The sequence below is a fragment of the Larus michahellis genome, chromosome 3 (genome assembly GCF_964199755.1).
Source record: "Larus michahellis chromosome 3, bLarMic1.1, whole genome shotgun sequence".
In the NCBI taxonomy this organism is placed as follows: Eukaryota; Metazoa; Chordata; class Aves; order Charadriiformes; family Laridae; genus Larus; species Larus michahellis.
Window position 1 is genome coordinate 130,235,965 of NC_133898.1, and position 17,275 is coordinate 130,253,239.

Genomic DNA, 17,275 nt, shown 5'->3' on the forward strand with positions numbered 1-17,275 from the left:
AAGGGGGGGGGGCAAATAAACCAAAAAAACCCACCAAAACCAACCAAAAAAAAAAACCCAACCCACCCTGCACCATTTTCTCCATTGAAAATAAAAAACCAACAGAAAAGAGCCACGAAGACAAGGACAACTTTGTCCAGTTTTTGTACCGCAAAAGCCCTTGGAGCAGCAGCCGTACGCACGTCCCACCCCTCCCACCCCCATAAAACACTGATAAGAGTTTCTCCGGGCAGTAAGTGCTATGTGCTGCGGGAGGAGGCGGCACTGCGAGGGCTGAGGGGGCTGCAGGGGCTGCATCCCCACTATTTGCTTGGAGGGGTCCCACCGGCTCCCCCATCTCACCCGAGGATGTTGCACGCTGTGCACACCTGCTTGTTCCAAAATCATTAACACCTCCTCCTTCCCTTCCATATATTTTTTTTTTTTTTAAAAAGAAATCATCTTTAACAGAAAAGCAGGAAGTCATTTTTGCTTTATTTTTCGGGCACCCAAGCTCCCACCAGTGAAAACCCTGATCTGCACTGGGAAGGACCGGGGGTGCCACATGCTGCACCCCGGTTTTGGGGGATGAACCCCAATGCCGACCCCGAATGGCTTGTTTTGACATTTCCTGAGTGATTTTGCTGGGAGCCGAGTGGTGTCCGGCCAGCACCGGCGTGGATCCGGCTCTGCCCAATGGCCTTTGGGGCAGAAAGGGCATAAAAAGAGAGCAATAAAAGTCTCCAGTCCTGCCTGGGTCTCTCTGAGTCGTGGGGGCAAAGGCACAAGGTCTGAGGAAAGCACAAACTTTTTTTTTTTTTTTTCCTTCCGTGCTCTGGGCGCTGCTTCAAGCCCTGTTTTTAAAAAATACTTGAAAAATGAAAATGCAAGCGAGGCATTGTGTGGGACTTCCCAAAGTGTCGCTCGCTTCCAGAGAGCCACCAGCATCTCTGGCATCGCCGAAAACCACCAGCACCCTGGCATCACAGGGCCCTTCCCCAAAATGATAAACACACTGAGCTACGCGAGGTGACGCAGGTCGGAGAACGCCGGCGGTCAGACAGCAGCACATGCGTGGGGGCTTTTTTTATATTTTAAAAAAAAAAAACAAACAAACAAAGATTAACTATTTTTGAGTAGTGCAACAACCCCACCACGCAATTAATTGTTACCAAGACTGAGGATGCAGAGCACCAACCTGCAACGCGCTTTGGAAAGTCGTTCTCACAATAAAACGCTTAACCTGGGATCCTGCAAAGAGTCCCCGATGCTGGTGGGAGAGGAAAAGGCTTTTCCCGACATTTTAATCTGAAACCTACGCTCCAGGAGGGATGGGAGCCTGAGCAAGCAGGTCTCAAGGAGCAAAACCTCTTCTCTTTCCAGGGATTTAAGCCAGACCCACCCAGGGATGGAACCCCACGGGGTCACAGTTTTGCTCCTGCTTTCCAGCGGCCAAATTTTGCATCCACCAGTTGGATACCGGAGAGAAGATCAGGTTGCGGGACAATATAATGTTTATACGTACAAAGTTACAACCAACCAACCAAAAAAAAAAAAACCCAAACACGTCGACAAGCACCAGGAACACGTACTTATGTTCAACCCGCTTCGCCTGCCTACCTGATCCCTTCAACAACTAGACTTCAAGAGCAGGGAGAAATATCTGATCCTCTTGATTTGTTTTTTAAGGAAAATTAAGCCTTGGTGCAGGGTCCTTAAAAACACCCTGGGCTCCAGCCACATGCAGGGATTGCTCTCGGCTCGACAGCTGTGGGTTATGGCCTATGATTATCAAAAAAGCAGCAAAAAACCCAACCAAACAAAAAATCCAAATGGCTGCCTGCTCCAGCAAGGGGAGAGGGCCGATGGGGCAACCCGGCTCCCCAGCCGCATGCATCCCACCCTGACACTGCCAGCAATGCTGGTGTAGGTGGGACAGCCGCGACAGGGACAGGAAAGCAGCAGCAGTTCTGGGTTGGGTAAATAACGTATATTTTCAAGGATGAAGTCAGAAAACTGACTCCCAGCAGCCTCGATGGGATTCGGAAGCAAATATTGAAGTTGTTTTGCTGAATTGGGGCCATATGGTGATGCTAAGGGAAAGCCCTTCCCAGTCCTCCCAGCTTCCTTTACTGGTGGAATCATTAAATAAAAATAAAAACCAAATTGCTCAGTCTAGTTTTTGAAGACACAGCAAGGGCCACAACGTAGATTTTTCACAGAGCTAAGCAGACTTACGAAGCCTAAAATGAGAAGGAACACCAGGTTCTGCCTTAAAAGTTCTCATAGTTTTCCTGATTAAAACGTTTTGGGTGGGTTTTTTTCCCTGCAAATACCTCCAAAAAACGACGCGCTGGAACCGACCAGAGGCACATACAGGCTCAAGCTACCGGTGTGACGCGACACAAGCAAAGACCACATCCACGCAGGGAGAGAAACCTATGACTCCTGCCCCAAGAACCGCTCCTGCCTTGCCTACAGCAACCCAACAGCATTTCTTTTTTAAAGCTATAATTGTCGCCTATCCCCTCCCTTAAAGGATACAAGGGATTTGCACTTTCTAGGTAGTCAAAGGACAGAGGAAGCTGCCTCAGCGCCTCACCCCAGCCACGCTGTGACAGGTCGGGAGGTTTTAGGACTGATCTGGGAAATGCAGAAGCTCTTTGGTCCCCAGATCGCCTACAATCTCCCCTGAACCCCAAGAAACCGGCTTCCTTCCCTCCCAGCCCCAGCTTTTACTATACAAAGGGAGATATTCTTCAGGTTTCTTTAAAAAAAAAAAAAAATTGGAAAAAGTTTTTCTTTTAAAAAAAAGAGCAAACCCAGCAGATGTACAATATACAGAAGGAGGAATTTACACGCAGCTCTGGAGGTGTCTTCTGGGGTCACAGGAGGTACCTCCAAGGTCCCTGGTTGCAGCAGTGAGGGACTCCGGTGCTCCCTGGGCAGGAGCAGGGGAGGGACGCGGCACCGCAGGTGCTGCGCTCAGTCCAGGAAGCGCTGGCAGGCTTTTTTCCACCGGCAGGCCGTGCACCACTGGTCCCGGTGCTCAATGCCGTACACCTTACGGCACTTTTTGGCTTCACCACGGACTTTCCTGCAAAAGGGGAAGAAGAAATAACATTTATCCACTCATTGCAGAGCTTTGGTCACGTATCTAAGGGTAAAGTCCCATAACCACAGTCAAACACCGTTCTCTGCATCCCTTTTTCTGATGGGCTCCACTTCTGCTCCCCTCCGGCCAGCAGGACCCTTACCTGGTGCCGATGGACACCCTGGGTGGTGAGGCGACGATCAGGTGGGACTTGAGCATTGGCGTCGGTGGCTGGGGTTCGCTGAAGCTGAGCGACCGACTCCGCACCTGCAGGGAATCAGGTGTCAAAGGACATGTGGGACAACACAGTTCCCCTCCTGTGTGGGGCCCGGATGCTGTGATGGAGCACCAGGAGACAAGGGTGTCCCCAGCCCACAAATCCAGACATTTAAAGTGGGGAGTGAGAGAGTGGAGACAAGGTCCCCTTATCTCCCAGCCCAATCCCGCACTCCAAACAGATGAAGGGGAAACGCACACAGAACTCACCGGTGACAGGGACGGGAGAGTTGAGGTGGCAGTGGCCCAGCTGATGCTGGTGAAGATGTGGGGGGACACCGGAATTTGGATCGAGGGCAACGCCTGTGGGGGAAAACAGGGGTCAGCATTAGCCCCGGAGGCCCTCCGTTCCTACACACCACCCCACAGGCATTCACCTCCCTGTGAAGACCAGCCTGGAGCACCTGCAAACTGGGAGCACTGGGGGCGGGATGGAAATATCTGTGCAACCTCTCCTCCAGTGCCGGACCCTGCTAACATGGGGCATGGCACATGTGCTGTCTCACCCTTCGCCAGGGCACAGCAGCTTCCCCACTCCCACAGCTGCTTTCGGTTGCAATACCAAACCACATACACCATTCCAGGTCTATATATATATATATACACACACACACACATACATACGTATATATACACACACACACACATATATACACATATATATACATATACATATTTTTTTTTGCACCTATTTACATAGGCTTTCTGCTTTTAGATGTTGCATCCGTTCCCTGGGATGGGAATGGATATATGTGCAGCTTATGGATCTATATATCCTGTCCCTGCAGGAGCTTGCAGCTCTAGAACAGCGCTCAGCTCCCCAGCAGCCCCTGGGACAAGGGCCACTGGCCCAGGGTGCTCACAGGGCCACCACTCCAGGTCCCCAAGTTTTCTGTGCCTCAAAAGCCTGTGCCCAGGAGAGCGTGCAGCGGAGACGTGCAGGATCCAGCATGGCTGCATTCCAGCCCCGCATTATCTGCCGGCAGAAGGGCGTGTTGCATACCAGCACCAGGTAATTGCAGGGGAGTGGAGGCCGGCAGCTCCCCCCTGGCCCGGGAACAGCCACGGCAGAAGCCCACAAGCCCCTTAACCATGGGTTAATGAAGTCGGTTGCTCAGGGGCTGAAGGGCAGCCAGGCAGCGCACGGTGCTACACCAGCGCCAAAGTCTCTCTATGCTGTGCGGCTGGCAATGAAACGCCCCTGCTGCAGCAAGGACTTGCAGAGCAAATCGGACAACGACCTGCCCTTTGGCAAGATTTTGGGAGGTGACCCGTCCCCAGGAGATGCTGCCAGCTCACCTGGTAGGCGTGATCAGCCTGGATGTGCCAGAAGGAGCTGGGGGCAGACTGGCTAAGGGTGCTGCTGGCCAGGGCAGGCTCCAGTGCTGGCTGTTCCACCAGCAGTGCCTCTGGCTTTGCCAGGGCTTGCTGGATGATGATGGGAGCGGAGGCGGATGTGGGGCTGGCAGTGGCAGCCACCTCCGGCACCGGCTCCTCCTTCACCTGCACTTCGGTGTAGTAGAAATCCTCCTCCCGCTTCCGCTGGTCAGAGTCTGCGCTGTCCCTGCCAGGGAGAAAAGGGGGATAGCAGTGAAGAGGCAGGCCTGTTTACACCATGGGGAAGATGAGCTCCTCAGCAGAGCAGCTCTGCTCCCAGACTCCAAAGCATCACGTCAGCTATGATCAGCAACAGCCAACTGCCTCTGTAGCAGCGCTTTGCGCTTCCAAGGAAGATCAATACCTTTTCCAGGGCCTTTAAAAGCACTGGCACATTCACCAGGCACCAATGAAAATCCCCTGCTCACTTCTAATCGACTTCATTTAGCACAGCTGCAGTCGAAGGCCTGTGGGTCACCCAGCAGGAAACAGCCCCTTGAAGTCTTTTATTATTTTCCCAGAGCATTTATCCGGCACTGGATGGCAGTCCAGCGCTGCCCACTGCACCACGGTGCTTGCGTTCGTGCCTTTCCCAGAGCATTCATGTTTGCAAGGGAGGAGAAAAATACATACCGCAAAACACAGACAAAAGCAAGAGAAAACGGAGGCTGGGGTGAGAAATGCAATGGGGCCACAGGAGGAGAGCACAGCAAAGCTGATCCCCACACCCACACCCTCACCACTTTGTATTCTGGGAAGAATTCGCATGAGATCAGAACTCCAAAGCAAAGCAAACTGCCAAAGGGGCGTCTGCCGGCGGACTGGCACGCAGATCCCCGTGCCAGTCCCGACGGCTGGGCTGGAGCTGGCTGCCACAGGCACAACTTTCAGGCTGCCAGCTCTTGCAAAACCCAGACGGGCTTTTCTGCCTCTGCCCAGGAGCCCAGGGCTCACTGTAACCTGAACTCCCCCAGTGCAAAACGCACACCCGAGCTGGGCAGAACTGTAGCCCAAATGGGGCTCCCATGCCTCCCAGAAAGCCCTGGGCTCCCTGAAGACGTGGACACATACAGCAGTGACTTCAGTGACACAGACTGCTTGGCCAAGAACTGCCAAGCTCAGTGTACAGATACTGGGGATACTCGCTGCAGGAATTACGAATTACACAGTGGCAGGGCATGTGGCTTCGGTGGTCAGGCAGGGATGGAGGAGGTGAAATCTTTGCCTTACCCAAGGTGCTGGGTCTTGACGTGCCGCTTGATGCCGACAATGGAGCGCAGGACCTTGCCGCAGCTTGGCCACAGGCACTTGTACATCACCTTCACCGAGTTCTGGCAGAGAGACAGACCTTGTCACTTCCAGCCTAGCAGCAGCATCCCCCTCCACAGGACACTGGCTCAGCTTGAGCCACCCCCCCAGAACTGGGACCCCCCCTCCACCAGTGCAGCAGTACCTTTCTCTTGCGCGGAGCAGGTTCGTCGAGGAGAAATGGGTCAGAATCGGTCTCAAAGCCGTCGTCCACCTGGGAAGAGCTCAGAGCCTCGCTGGAGTACTTGGGGCTGCAGGCGGGGTGGGGGGGCGAAGGGGTGGAGATGTCGCTGCCCCCGCTCCAATGCCCACTGGTGGTGCTGCTGCCGCTGTCCGAGACGTCACCACTCTCCTTCCAGGGATCGCATACTGCCCGTGAGGCTGCAGGGAGGGGACACACACTGCCACCCTCACCTCAGGACCAACCAAACCCCCCCAGGGGAGAGATCAGCCCCGAGGCTGGATAACCCACGACAACAGTTTGCCTCTATTTATTTATTTATTTAAAAAAAAAAAACAAACCAACTTTGCAAGGTGAAGATTCTGCACCTTTGCTCAGTGACAGCTCCCAATTATTGGTCATTTATCCCTTTTTCCCCCTCCCCATCCTCCTTGGCATCAGTGCAATCCCGAGGGCACAGCCGGCACACGGCAAGCAGCCAGTACCGGGGCACGCACATTTCCCACAGCTCTAGGCGGCTATTTTTATCCCTCTGGCTGCATTTGACTCCTCGGGAATGAAATTGCCTCTAAAAAAAGGAGCAACCAGGCGGTGCTCCCCAGACTGGGACTCCTGCACGGGGCTCCCCGGCCCCCAGGGACGGTTGCAGAGAGTAGGGTTACCCCCACGGTGCTGCAAGGGGTGTCCTGACTTGTTCAGCCCCAACCGGCACCCATGGGCTCCACCATGACCCTGATGCTGCTCCCTGGCCACCTCCAGCCCAGCATAGTCCCTTGTCCTGGCAGCTATTTGGCACACAGCAAAGCACCTCTGCCACAAGCAAGAGCCCTGGCACTGAGATCCAAAGGGCACAGCACATTCCTCCGCATCTCCTTTTGTTTCAGATGTTTTTTTTAACAAATATATACGTATATTTTAAACGCACACTCACAGGGGATGCCGCTCTCGCTGGTGGGAGGGCTCTGCACGACAGGGCTGCAGGAGAGGCTCGTCAGCACCATGGCTGCCACCATCTCATCCATCTCCACAGCGGCATCGGGTTTCCTGCATCACGAGGGAAGAGATGTGACAAGTGTGGAGGAAAAAGCAGAGAAACAACCCAGGTACAACCAGGGAAGTCATTGGGCACCCAAAGGGCAGCACAGACTGTAGCAGCTGCACAGGTTCCCCCCCCCACTGCCTCCCTCCATGAAGTCTGAGTCATTTTTAAGTCATTGGGAAGGATGTTTTCTCTCCATTTGGAGCAAAAAAATTAAAAATCCCCTTAATCCTAAACTTAACCATCCTCTGGATAATCCTGTGCTGGGAAGGCGGATATATGCCCAGCATCACCGCTCTCTCCATTGATGTAAAACCAAGCACGAGTGCTGCTGGAGCCGCCAAGAGCCCCTCTGCCCTACAAATGAGATGCCACGATCTAACAGCACAAACCTCTTGGGTACATCGATATTGCTGGATACAGATCTCTGCAACATCTCAGCAGGGCCGGGACCACCAGCTGCAGGCAGGGCAGGGGGCTGGAGCGCGGCCGGCCGCACGTCCTGCACCCTCCAGCATGCCTGCAAGCCCTGCTCCGGCAGCAGCACCTTCGCTTTGTCATTCAGCACGTTGGGCTGCTCCACAAGGCCGGCACACTCCTGCCCACTGTAGGTGACAAGGACCTGAAAAACAGCACGAGGGGTGGTTTGTCAGTGCCACTCACCACCCCGCTGCTCCCACAGGATGTCCTGTTGCAGCACAAGCAAGCCTTTGCCCACTGCAGGATTCCCTCGCCTCCTCCCCCAGGGGTGGGGGCCACAGAGGGCTTTAGGACGAAGGCAGAGCCTGTCCTGAAGGGTTTGGACTTCAGACTGCTATCACAGTAAACCAAAAGTGTGGCCAAGGTTCATCCCAACCCCACCACTAAGGGATCTGCTTTTCCTGGGCACAAGCTCCCTGATGACAGCAATCCCAAACTGAGGGATTCTCTGAGCAGGTATCGGCCCCCTCCCTGAGTGTCATGACTTCGAGTGGACTTTTCTCCAATAAATTTGTCTGCTTTGGCTTTGTTCTCACACCATCCTACTGCAAGGGCTCCCATGATTATTACATACCCTGGCAAAGTACATAGATAAAAGGATTAAAAGCCAAAGGGGGACGGGGCAACAGAGGTTTCCTGGGTGAAGCGATCCTGAATTCACACCTGTCTCCTCGAGTCCCAGCTCCTTCAGGCAGGAGAAGGAGATGTGCAAACCTCACCTTCTCCTTCAGAGTCCCAAACTCCTTCTGATAGTCAGTTTTCCATCACTACCACCCATGAGCCTATTTCTGTTAATGGAAATGTATCTGTGTCAAAAGACACTACATGTGTCTCCGGCTATTTATAGCAACAGGAACATCTCTTTATGGAAGTGCCACGGGTGTCACACCAAGAAGCCGATATGGGATAGACATGCACAGCCATACCCTGACCGGGGAGAAGCCTGCGAGACCATCTCAGGTAGGACCTTGGGCAGAAACACTGGGGCTGGAAAAGCCACCCACAGCAGGACAAGAGTTAAGGGGATCACTGCAAGGATGAGGACATGGAAGACCCTGACCCTGCTTTCTGAAAACAAGGAGCAAGGCTTCCCCATGAACCACATGGGCTGTCCCCCACACCGCGCCCGGCATGAGGAGCCAACTTCTCCTTCGGCTTTGCACAGCTACCGGCACAGATCCTGGCTGTCACTGGGACGTGAAGGCACTCCATCACTATTTTTATGCTGTTCGCAGCAGCAAAGCAAGCAAGCAGAATCCTCCACAACGGAACAGTAGGAGAAAAACAACTCTCACTGTCCTGTCGTTAATAAACATGGAGCAGGAGAAACCAGAAAACTGAACGGGGGCCTCACTTACACTCAATTTCACAAGCTCTGCCCAGAAAAACTTTTACAGTTCTGCAGGTAGCAGCCAAGAAACAGGCTCTACATCAGCAGCTCACAGCTCCCCTCAGACAGTGCTGCTTGGGCAGGCATTAATGGGAACCGTTCCGGTGGGATCGAGAACAAGCACTGTTCCCGGCCCCAAGCAGCATCCTGGCCAAGGCATGGCCCTCCTAAGCATCAGGAGCCCGGGGCACAAGAAATGGTGGGGTCCAGCAGGACTAGATGTCCTTTCTGGACGAGCCATTGTGCCTCATTCTTCCCCAAGAGCTTCTTCACCACGCTTGTCCGCACCATCAAGCCTCAACCCCGCAGCAAAAAAGTGCTGCAGACTGAGCGCTGAGACCTGTGCCATGAGGCTCATCGCCACCCGTGGCTAAGCCGGGGGGCTTGCCACTTGCCGCTGGCTCCTTGCCACTTGCCTTCAGATGTTAATGCGGTTTATGGGGAGACCGGATAAGTTCGTGGAAGAGAAGTCCACTGAAGTCACTAAGTTTATGGAAAACATCTCCCTTAGCCTTACCCTCTTCTCTGGAGACCCACTTTTGGCTAGGACTGGAGACATCTCCTGGAGAAGATGGATCTCCGCTTGAGCTGGTATGGTCCAAACCCATCAGGCACAGCCAAGGCCAAATGCACTAATGCCAACACCCATTAATGACTCTCAGTAATTACAGATCCCCACTGCACCTTACATTAGGAGAGCCCCAGGAGTTCTCTCCCCCACTGGAGTGCATTCCACCAGCCAAGAACACAGAGAGCCTCCTTACGTACTTGCTGCCCAGCGCAGAGCTGCTGGTGGCCGGGGCTGGGGAACCTGGGTGCCTGGCAGCTCTCTTCCACCAATGGCGCGCAGGATCCATCCTCTCGCAGTGCCGCGTGGGCAGATGCCCGGTTGAGGTCAGTCTGCAAGCTGGGGATCTGAGTGGTCACCAGTACCCCCTCAGCCAAGGTGCTGGGGGCAGAGACCCGGGTGCCAAGCAGAGAACGCTTCCCCAGGCGCCTGGACAGCACACTTGCCATCTCGGACACGCTGCAGAAGAGAAAGACATGGGGATGTTACCTTCAGTGCGGGACTGCGATGTTCAACCAGTGTCTTACCACCACCACCCCAAGAGTCGAGAAAGCAGCTCTCCACTGCTCCAGCACCCATGTGCTTGCTCAGGGGCTCAGCCCCTAAGTGCTGAGACATCTCAGGGACATCAGGACAGTGTCGTGCCTGAGCTCCCCCTGCCCTGAAGCTCTTTACCGTCATTTCTAAACTCCTCTGGAACAAAAAAGGGATGAGCCAGCCCAAAGGAAACCCCGCAGTCGCAATGGGGACAGCCCCTGGAGCCCGTGTTCCCCCACTTCAAGCTGCCGCTGGTGCACACTCATGAGGCGGCTGCTGCTATTCCCACCCGTCTCGCTGAAACCCGCCATCGGTGCTCTTCAACCTTGACCTCTAGACTTGGGTCTGTGCCCACTGCAGTCCTGCAACTCCCCTGCCTGCACCCCAGCAGGGGAGGAAAGCTCTCCAGCAGCGAAACCCAGTGCTCCTTCTCAGCCTGCACCCCGATGCTCCCTTTTTGGGAGAGGTTTCTTCAAGCTTGCAGCTCATGCCCAACACTCCCAGGCTTAGTCTCGCAACAAAACAGGAGCATCCTCCTGCTCTGCTTTGTTAGAAAAGGAAGAATTTGGTGCATTTTTATCCTAAACTGTTTCTCTGTAACTATCTTTAACCAATTTTTGCCCCCAAAATAGCTTGCTTTCCCTCTGACATAGGTTTTCCTTGTGTTTGTGTGGTTCTGCTAGCAAGCCTACCCAGAGAGCAGCTTGCCTGGCTCGTTTGCTTGGGTTTGCAGATTTTACTGCTGTTTTAAAACAAACAAGTGTTTACAGGTTTCCTTAAAAGCAAAGGACACCTAGTCACAGGGACAGTCGATGCACCCAGCCCCAATAAATCCAACAGCTCCATCAGCATTCACTGTCCTCCTCCATCCCATCCTCCTCCCAAAGTCTCCTCCGCTGCAACACCCTCTCCAAGGAGCACGGGAAGCAAGGATGCACACCGTGGCGAGGCCGAAAGGTGATGGTGCCTGGGATTTTGGAGGAGGGAGAGGAAGCAAGAGGCTCGGTGCAGCCACGTGTTTTGGGGTGCACCGGAAAAGCCACGTTGTTTTGAACCGCCAACAAACCTGTCACCTTTGCCACCCTGCCTGGGCATGTCTGCAAGCATCACCCAGCTGGATGGGGGCTACGGGTGTTCGTGTGCTGGGTGTCTGTGTTAGAGCATAACCTGGTCCAAGTACAAGGAGCTGCTGTTTGTGCAAGAGGAAGGATTAACCCCAAGCCACCGGGTACTTGCGACCAGACCCTCCCCTCCTCACACAGGGTTGCTGCAAGAGATGCTTTGTTCCCCATCATGAAGCAGCCACATTTTGATGGCAGGTCAAATGAATTTCTTTATGACATCTGATTTATGCAGTGCTGTTTCGCACACTATCTCGGACGAGAAAAGTTTCCTGAGGAAAGGAAGGGGAGCTCGCTGTTCCTCTCACCCTCCGACCACCCTCGGAAGAGTTACTCCAAATCACGTCCTGCTTCAAAGGACATCCAAGATTTACAAGCAGTTTTATGAATAACGGAATGCACTCAGCTTGCTTTGTCCTCCACTGAAATTCAGCCATCCCCAAGTAGAAAATTAACAGCGATTTAGGAGCCATAAAGAATAGAGCAGGAAGAGCTGGATAGGGTGCAAAATGGATAGAGGTGTGCCGGGGAAAGCACCTCACGCCAGGGCTGCCTGTCCCACAGCGCATGGGAACTTCGCCACGGTTGCCGCCTTCCCTCTGGAGCAGGATCAAAGAGGCTGCGGCGGCTGGCCGAGCAGAGCCGCTCCTCCGGCTTCCGTCTCATCTCACTCTGCCCGAGGAACACTCTGGACTTTACAGCGTACAGGCATCACCGGGGGATACTGCAGAGCCCACTCTGTCTGATAATGTCTTTTTTTCATGGTGCAACATGTTTTCTGATGAACATAAGTGACCTCGCCAAACAGCTCTGCTCCCAAATCTCCTCTATGGGTCTTTCTGATCCGAAAGAAGACCAAAAGGGGTGGGGGGGCAGACACAGTGGTTTGCCTCAAATCCCAGAACGAAGCCGTGGCAAAGCCCCTCCACCTCACCGCAGGAATTAACCACCAGACCACGCTTCCTCCCGTGTCACCTTAAAACCTTGCTCTCTGATATCCCAGGCACTGGGGTTTGGGAACTGCCCTTCCAAGGGCTCAGAGAGGCGATGCAGCGACATCGGTGCCGCCACCGCATAGAAAACGGCACTGAATCTCCGCTGGCTCCTTGAGGGTCTCGCACGCCAGTTTCAAGACAGCGCTTGGCTGGCAGCCAGGTGTGGGGAGGGCAGCACTGAAGGTGGGAGGCTGCTTCTCATTTCCTTTGGGGTTTCATTTCGCCTTCCTTTTCCTTCCCCCTCCAGTCTGGGGAGGGGAGCGGGAAGGAGGAGAGAGGCACGCTCACAACCGGGGAAAGGAAAACCCTCCCAAAAGCCGGTTTTCAGCGCCACATCTGCTTCCAGCAGACCTTCAAATGCCGGATCCCATTTCAGCGCTCAGCCCATAGCTGAGGGTGACATGCCAACGCCAAAAAATCCTTCCCCCGCCATGCCCCAAAACACAAAGCAAGAAGAGGAGCAAGAGCTGGGAGGGCGTCAGCAGTGCAGGCGGAGCCGGGAGGCCACGCTGCTGCCGCGAGCCCTCCCAGCTGTTAGCAATCACGCGCCGCAGGGGTCAGAGCCGGCACAGATCCCAAATTATTTCTTGCTTCAATGCCGGGCGTGTATTTTGGACAGCGTTTTTCCAGCTCTCGCCGGGGAAAAACGTCAGCCCTTGTGCCTACTGGCGTTGCCACTGCTGCCGGTGGAGCAAAGCCCGGGTGGAGGTTTGGGAAAACAAGTGCCTCGTTTGGCAAGTGAGGAATGCTTCATTTAGCAAGTGGGGAAGGTCGGGGGGCCATGGCAAAGCAGGGCACATGCCCCAGTGCTCACCCCGGCTGCTGTTTGTCTGGCGTTTGTCAGGAGAAAGGCAGCTCCAGCGCCCATGGTGCTGCACAAACCAGGACCACCAGCACAAATCCTCTCCCCAGAGAATGTGCGATTATAGCACAGCCCATTTCCCCCCCCCCTTTTTTTTCTTTTAAAAAGGAATAAATGCTGGTAGGTTCCCTCAAATCCAGCCTAACTCCTGCCACAGACCACCATGCCACAGATCAGCAACCCAGACTGCAAAGTCGACCCTATAAGAGACCCTAAGCGTGCCAATAACTGATAACAAACCCCAGTTTTTCATCTTGTCTCCTAGCCGACAGTTTCCAAAACACCTCTTCTCAGCCCAAAACATCCTGAAGCCCTTTACAAACTGCACTCCGGCTCCGCACCCATTGGTGCCTGTGACTGGAAAACAAGATATCCGCATGGAGCGGTTTGCAAAGTTTGGGCCTTTACTAAAAAAAAAAAAAAAAAAAAAAAAAAAACAAAAAAACCCCCACCAGAACAAAAAACCCAAGGATCTACTGACCCCGAGATAGAGCCAAACCCACCCGCAACCTAACCCTCACAGACTATAATACAAAACAGGCGCCTTCCTGAAGAGTTTCCTCCTAATCTCACCTCGGTGTCCACCACTCAGTTTCTGCCCGCGGATGCGTCACCACGGGGCTGCACCATATCCCCACCAGCAGTGCCAGGAAGGGCTCCCCAACCCTCACCCCACCATTTTGCCCATGCTGGCGTTTGCCACTGATGGGTGATTCTGGAGGAGAACACTTTTGGAGAACACCCGCCTGCCTAAAAACACGTTTTCCGGCACAAGCAGGAATGCTGGCGCAGGCAGAGCGACTTCCCCGGGCATCAGCGGGCCACTGCATGCCGGCGGCGAGGGCAGCCAGGAAGGAAAGGGCGGGAGTTTGCTGCTTTCTGGGAGCGGTGCCGGCAGTGCGTGACTTGAAGCCATCGTAGGGGCATCAGGACGAGCGTGCCGCAGGAGACAGGGCATGCATGGCATGCATGTGTACATGAGTGTATATGTGTGCGTGCATGCATTACGGGGCCTGCGGCGGTGCGGGACACGTGGGGAAGATGGCAGGGCCGGCGGCAGGGGAGGAGGAGGCGTGTGCCCGGGCCCGTCGCGGAGGGCGGCACCGGGCAGGGCACGTGTGTGCGGGGCGGGGGACATGCACGGGGAGGGGGGACACACACACAAGCACCGGGCAAGCCGGGGGGCGGGGCATATGCCGGGAGGGAGAGGAGGGGGGACATGCACCGGGCACAGGCCCCGTTGGGCGGGACGTACACGGGAAGGAGGGGGGAGAGACTTGGAACGGGGGTGTGTGCATGCACCGGGCAGGCCGGGGGCGTGGCACCGGGCAGGGGGCATGCACCGGGGGGGGTGCGTGCACCGGGCAGGGGGGGCTGTGCATGCAAAGGGCGGAGGAGGGGTGCAGGGGGGGGGGGACGGGGACAGACACCGAGTAGGGGTATGCATGTACCGGGCAGGCCCGGGGGGGGGACACGACATGGACCGGGGGAACCTGCAGCGGGCAGGAGTCGGGGGAGGGGGTGCGCTCACCAGAGAACGACAGAGACTGGGGGGGAACCGGCGGAAAGGAGGGGGACGAAGTGGGGGGGGGTCGCACGGCGGGGGAGCAGGCCCGGCGCGGCTCGGCGCTTACCTCCGGCACGGCTCCCGCCTTCCCCCGCCCTCCTCCTCCCCCGCCGCAGCTTGTTTTGAAATCCCCGTCCCCGCCGCGGCCGGCTCACGTACGCGGCGGCCCCGCGCTGAAGCCCCGCCGGGCGGGGCGGGGAGGAGCCGGGGCTGGGGGAGGCGCGGCCCGGCCGGGCGGGAATCACCGCTCCCGCGCGCGCGTTTTTTTTTTTTTTAATCATTATTATTATTATTTTTTTTGCTTTCCCCCGCTCCGCTTTTTCTTCCCCCGAGCAGGGAGAGAGGAAGGAAGGAAAGGAGGCCGTGCGGCGGGACACCCGGCGCCGCCACCCCGCTACTCACAGCGTCCGTGGAGCCCCGCTCCGCGCCTCGCCGCCGGCCGGGTTAAAGCTCCCGGGGCCGGGCTGGTGTAAACAACCTCCCCACATGCTCGGCCCCTTCCTGCGCATTGGCTCCGCGGCTCCCTTTAAATGCACGCCCCCGCCGACCAGCCCCGGCCCCGCCGCTGCCGCTCCCGACGCCCCGGCCCGGGGGATGCCGGCGCTCCCCGCCCGCCCACCGCGGGGGGAAGGCAGGCAGGAGGGTGGGCGCATCCGCTCCGGCGCTCCCCTCCGAGCCTCTCGGTTTGCCTTTAACCCTACCGCTAATTTCTCGGCTTAAAAAAAAAAATAAATTAAAAGTGTATTTTTATCACTGTACACGACACAGCCAGGATTTTACCACCCAAGGTAAATTGTTGGGACAGGAAGGGGCTATCATCCATTCAGTGTATAAAAAACCTGCCTTGTCTGTATAAGGGCTCTAGTTAATTTCTCAACAACGTATATATACAAATTTTTTTTGTCCAGGAAAAATAAGATACCTTCTCCAAAGCACCCAAACAGGAGCCAAAATCTTCCATTTCCAGCAATTCTCCTAAATTGCCTCCTCGGACTTGGGATTTCTAAGTCACCTCCATACCTGATAAAATGAAAAGCGAGTTACTACCTATGCAGACGAGGGCAGGTGCCTATGAAACCCCTCGCTCCGTGACCTCACGCACCTCACGGTCAGGAGGCAGCTTTGCTCCCTGCAGACGTGCTGCTGCTACACGCCAGCGAAGCCATTGCAAAGCATCCAGGACGGGGGCCGGGAGGGCGCTGCACACCCCACCAGCCTTGGCAGAGGCCTCCCAGGGTCTCCACTGATCTGGGGCTGGGGGAGAGGAGCGGGGCTGGCCACGAGCAGGACTCCCGTGGGCAGTGGGTGCTGGCTGCTCTGGGGGAAGCAGCTGGTGGGTGGTTCCTCAGCCCTGTTCCTCAGAGGGATGCAATGCCAGTCACCTTCCCCTGGGCTCACAAGCAGACATGGCTGCCCTTCATCTCCCCATGGCTGCCCCTCATCTCCATCCAAGGCGGCCTCTCAGACTGCATGGCTGCTGCCCCTAACCCCTCATGGCCACCCCTCACCTCCCACCACGGCAGCCCCTGACACTCCCATGGCCATTGCACCTCACTACTCACAGCCATTCCTCATCTCCCGCCATGGTGACCCCTTATGTCCCCGTGGCCATCGCACCTCACCCCTCATGGTTTCTCCTCATCTCCTGCCATGGCAGTCCCTTACACCCCCGCGGCCATCACACCTCACCTGGCTTGTCCCCCCCTCATCTCCCACCATTGGCTGCCCCTCATATCCCCATGGCCACCACTCAGGGCTGCCCCTCATCTCCCCATGGCCACCCCTCATCATCTCCACTCATGGCTGCCCCTCATCTCCCCCTATGGCGGCTCCTTATACCCCACCGCCATTGCACCTCACCCCTCATGGCCACCCCTCACATCTCATGGCTGTGCCTTGCTCCCTGTAGCCGCCTGTCATCTCCCCTTATGATCTCCCCTCACAGTCACCCCTTGCATCCCATGGCCACCTTTCATCTCCCCTTATAACCTCCCCTCATGGCTGCCCCTCACGATTTTCTCTCATGGAAATCCCATGCCCCTCACATCCCATGGCTGCCCCTCATCTCTCCTCCTCATCTCCTCTCATGGCTGCCCCTCATATCCCATGGCCGCCCCTCAGCTCCCCTCACCAGCTCCCCTCATGGCCACCCCTCATGATCTCCTCTCATAGCTGCCCCTCACTCGCCATGGCCGCCCTTCATCTCCTCTTATGATGACCCCTTATGGCCGCCTCTCTCATCCTATGGCCGCCCTTCATCTCCTCTCATGATGACCCCTTATAGCCGCCTCTCTCATCCTATGGCCGCCCTTCATCTCCCCTCATGATCTCCCCTCACGGCCGCCTCCCCCATCCCATGACTGCCCCTCATGATCTCCCGTCACGGCTGCCACTGCCATTGCCGCCCCTCCTCTACCCCACGGCTGCCCCTCGTCTTCCCCTCAGGATGTCCCCCCACGGCCGCCGCTCCCTCCCCATGGCCGCCCCTCGCCCTCCCCCTC

General features: G+C 55.9%; 1 protein-coding gene across 2 annotated transcripts; it reads right to left on the reverse strand.

The window, feature by feature from the left end:
• Positions 1-428: 428 nt before the first annotated feature.
• On the reverse strand, positions 429-15,277 carry ZNF395 (zinc finger protein 395). Of its 2 annotated transcripts, none has more exons than XM_074582157.1 (10): positions 15,177-15,277; positions 9,893-10,151; positions 7,647-7,876; positions 7,147-7,259; positions 6,180-6,415; positions 5,957-6,057; positions 4,649-4,913; positions 3,560-3,652; positions 3,237-3,340; positions 429-3,076 (listed from the first exon to the last, which is right to left on the reverse strand). In XM_074582157.1, the coding sequence occupies exons 1-10, from the start codon at positions 15,260-15,262 to the stop codon at positions 2,965-2,967; spliced, it is 1,599 nt and encodes a 532-aa protein (XP_074438258.1). In that variant the 5' UTR covers positions 15,263-15,277; the 3' UTR covers positions 429-2,964. The 2 variants fall into 2 exon arrangements, with proteins under 2 accessions (XP_074438258.1, XP_074438259.1); XM_074582158.1 differs by lacking the exon at positions 15,177-15,277 and adding an exon at positions 14,842-14,943.
• Positions 15,278-17,275: the final 1,998 nt, after the last annotated feature.

Excerpts from the sequence above, each read along its gene's own strand:
- ZNF395 (XM_074582157.1), bottom strand. The coding sequence starts at position 15,262 with ATGTGGGGAGGTTGTTTACACCAGCCCGGCCCCGGGAGCTTTAACCCG. Across the intron at positions 6,416-7,146 it reads CAGCGAGAGCGGCATCCCCT|CCTCACGGGCAGTATGCGAT; the intron begins GTGAGTGTGCGT and ends CCCTCCCTGCAG. Across the intron at positions 6,058-6,179 it reads CTGCTCCGCGCAAGAGAAAG|AACTCGGTGAAGGTGATGTA; the intron begins GTACTGCTGCAC and ends TCTCTCTGCCAG.